Source organism: Nicotiana tabacum, chromosome 10, assembly GCF_000715075.1.
Source record: "Nicotiana tabacum cultivar K326 chromosome 10, ASM71507v2, whole genome shotgun sequence".
NCBI classification, from domain to species: domain Eukaryota; kingdom Viridiplantae; phylum Streptophyta; class Magnoliopsida; order Solanales; family Solanaceae; genus Nicotiana; species Nicotiana tabacum.
This window is the reverse complement of record NC_134089.1, coordinates 86980894-86982751: the sequence shown is the minus strand read 5'-3', so window position 1 is coordinate 86982751 and position 1858 is coordinate 86980894. Positions and strand designations below refer to the sequence as shown.

General features: G+C 38.3%; 1 protein-coding gene across 2 annotated transcripts; it reads left to right on the top strand.

Moving 5' to 3' along the window:
* Nucleotides 1-240: 240 nt before the first annotated feature.
* On the top strand, nt 241-1331 carry LOC107759126 (uncharacterized). Of its 2 annotated transcripts, none has more exons than XM_016577001.2 (2): nt 241-1103; nt 1192-1331. In XM_016577001.2, exon 1 carries the CDS (start codon nt 398-400, stop codon nt 1052-1054), a length of 657 nt encoding a protein of 218 aa, XP_016432487.1. In that variant the 5' UTR covers nt 241-397; the 3' UTR covers nt 1055-1103; nt 1192-1331. The 2 variants fall into 2 exon arrangements, with proteins under 2 accessions (XP_016432487.1, XP_016432486.1); XM_016577000.2 differs by having other exon boundaries at nt 1179-1318.
* The last annotated feature ends 527 nt before the right edge of the window (nt 1332-1858 follow it).

The following is a 1858-nucleotide window of genomic DNA, read 5'->3' as shown; positions in this document are numbered from 1 at the left end:
TACTATCACAACTTAAACTACAATGATAGCATAATAATAATATATACCTAAATCCTGAAAAAACCCTTAAATCCTATTTTATTTTCCTTTATCTCCCCATAATCCAGAAAAGAAAAAAGAAATTCTCCCCATGATCCGACCGTTGGGGTTTCCACGGATGGCCAAAAAAAGTGACCGTTGCAACTCTCAGATATTCCCCATTAGTTTAAATATCTGGATATCTCCATCTATTTCGGACATCAAAACTTATCACAATCTTATTGCGCTCTAACTGCAATTTGCTCCAAGCTCTCTAATTTATTTATTTGCTCACAGATCATTCTGAAAGCTTTCTTTATTTTTCTTATTGCTAGTGTTTTTTCAATTTTACTGTTTCAATTAGTTTCATTTTCCATCAATGGCAGAAACAAAGGAATGCCATGTTATCGTCGAAATCCCAGTAGACGAAGAGCATCAAAATAAACTTGTATGTGCAATTCAACATCACCCATTAATGGAAATCTCAAAAAGCCCAGGTCATCTCTTACTTCTCAAGCTTTGGCAAAGAGAAGAGGATCTCTCTGGCCGCAGAATTGCGGCCAAAGAGACCCGAATGGACAGCATTCGAAGAGAAATATTTCAACTTTGTTGTTTCTTCTTTATATTCCATGCACTTTTCTTTACAATTTTATTCACATCTATTTCAGAAGACAACCAACATAATAATTTCGCGTGCCACAAATGGTGGATCCCATCAGTGGTATCAGTTTGCACATCATTTTTTATAGTGTTTTTGGTACAGTTGAAACTTTACAGGTTTTGGAAAGTGTCGAAACAGTTGCAAAGGGAGAGAGGGGATGGTAGAGCATTGACGAGGTGCATTCAAGAACTGAGAATGAAAGGGGGGAGTTTTGATCTGTCAAAAGAACCACAGATTGGGAAGAAAATGAAGAGCTCTAGTGTGGAGATCAAATGGAAGCCTTTAACTTGGTTATCTCAATATGTAGTAACCATTTGTCTTATTTGTTTCACAGGATTGGTGTTCGCAGCTTCCAGGCTCGTCCTCTGCGCTTAAATCAGCTATTTGGAATCTAGAAAAGTTGCTCTTTGCTCGGGCAGAAATGGTAAAAAATTTTATTCTTTCCATTAACTTTTGGTAAAAGTCACCTACCTTCATATTTCAGCTAATTTTCCTCCAGTTTTATGATTTAGAGACCAAAGCAGATCCCCTATAGTTTCATAGTATGTGTCCTGCTCGCGGATCCAGGATTCAGTCATCGCAGGGGCACTATGACATTCAATATAAATTTATAACCGCTCATAGAGATTGATACGGGGGCCTAGGCTAATATTTGACTATTTCTTGAAGACAATTTTTGCGGAAGTTACCGGGTGCCGGTGTTAAGGTGTGCGTCCGCCTCTGCTACTCATAGCAAATTGTGATATCTATTTCATTCTTACCTTTGTTTGTTTCTGTTTTTTTTTTCAGGGGGATAGATACCCAGCAAGGATGTAAGATTGAGAAGTCCCATCTGTTACACACAGTCGACTGGCTCGAAAAAGAATCCGAAAGCATTACATGGCAAGAATTGATTGGCCTTCACCAGTAGATTGAGATGGGAGATATTAGGGAAGGTTCCTTAATTCATATTACTACATGAAAGGTGCTAGCAGCGGTCAAAAGAAGAGTTCAGCTGAACGTATGCTAGTGCTTGGAATCTGCAGGAATGAAATGGTACCAGCATTGAGCATGATTGAATATTCATTTTTGGTTGAATTTGACTAAGGATGATCATAATCAAGATGAAGCGTGACCCGGCTGGCAAATCGCAAACATAATCAGAGATATAAATTTTTTGGTCATGTCTTCAGAGAAGAG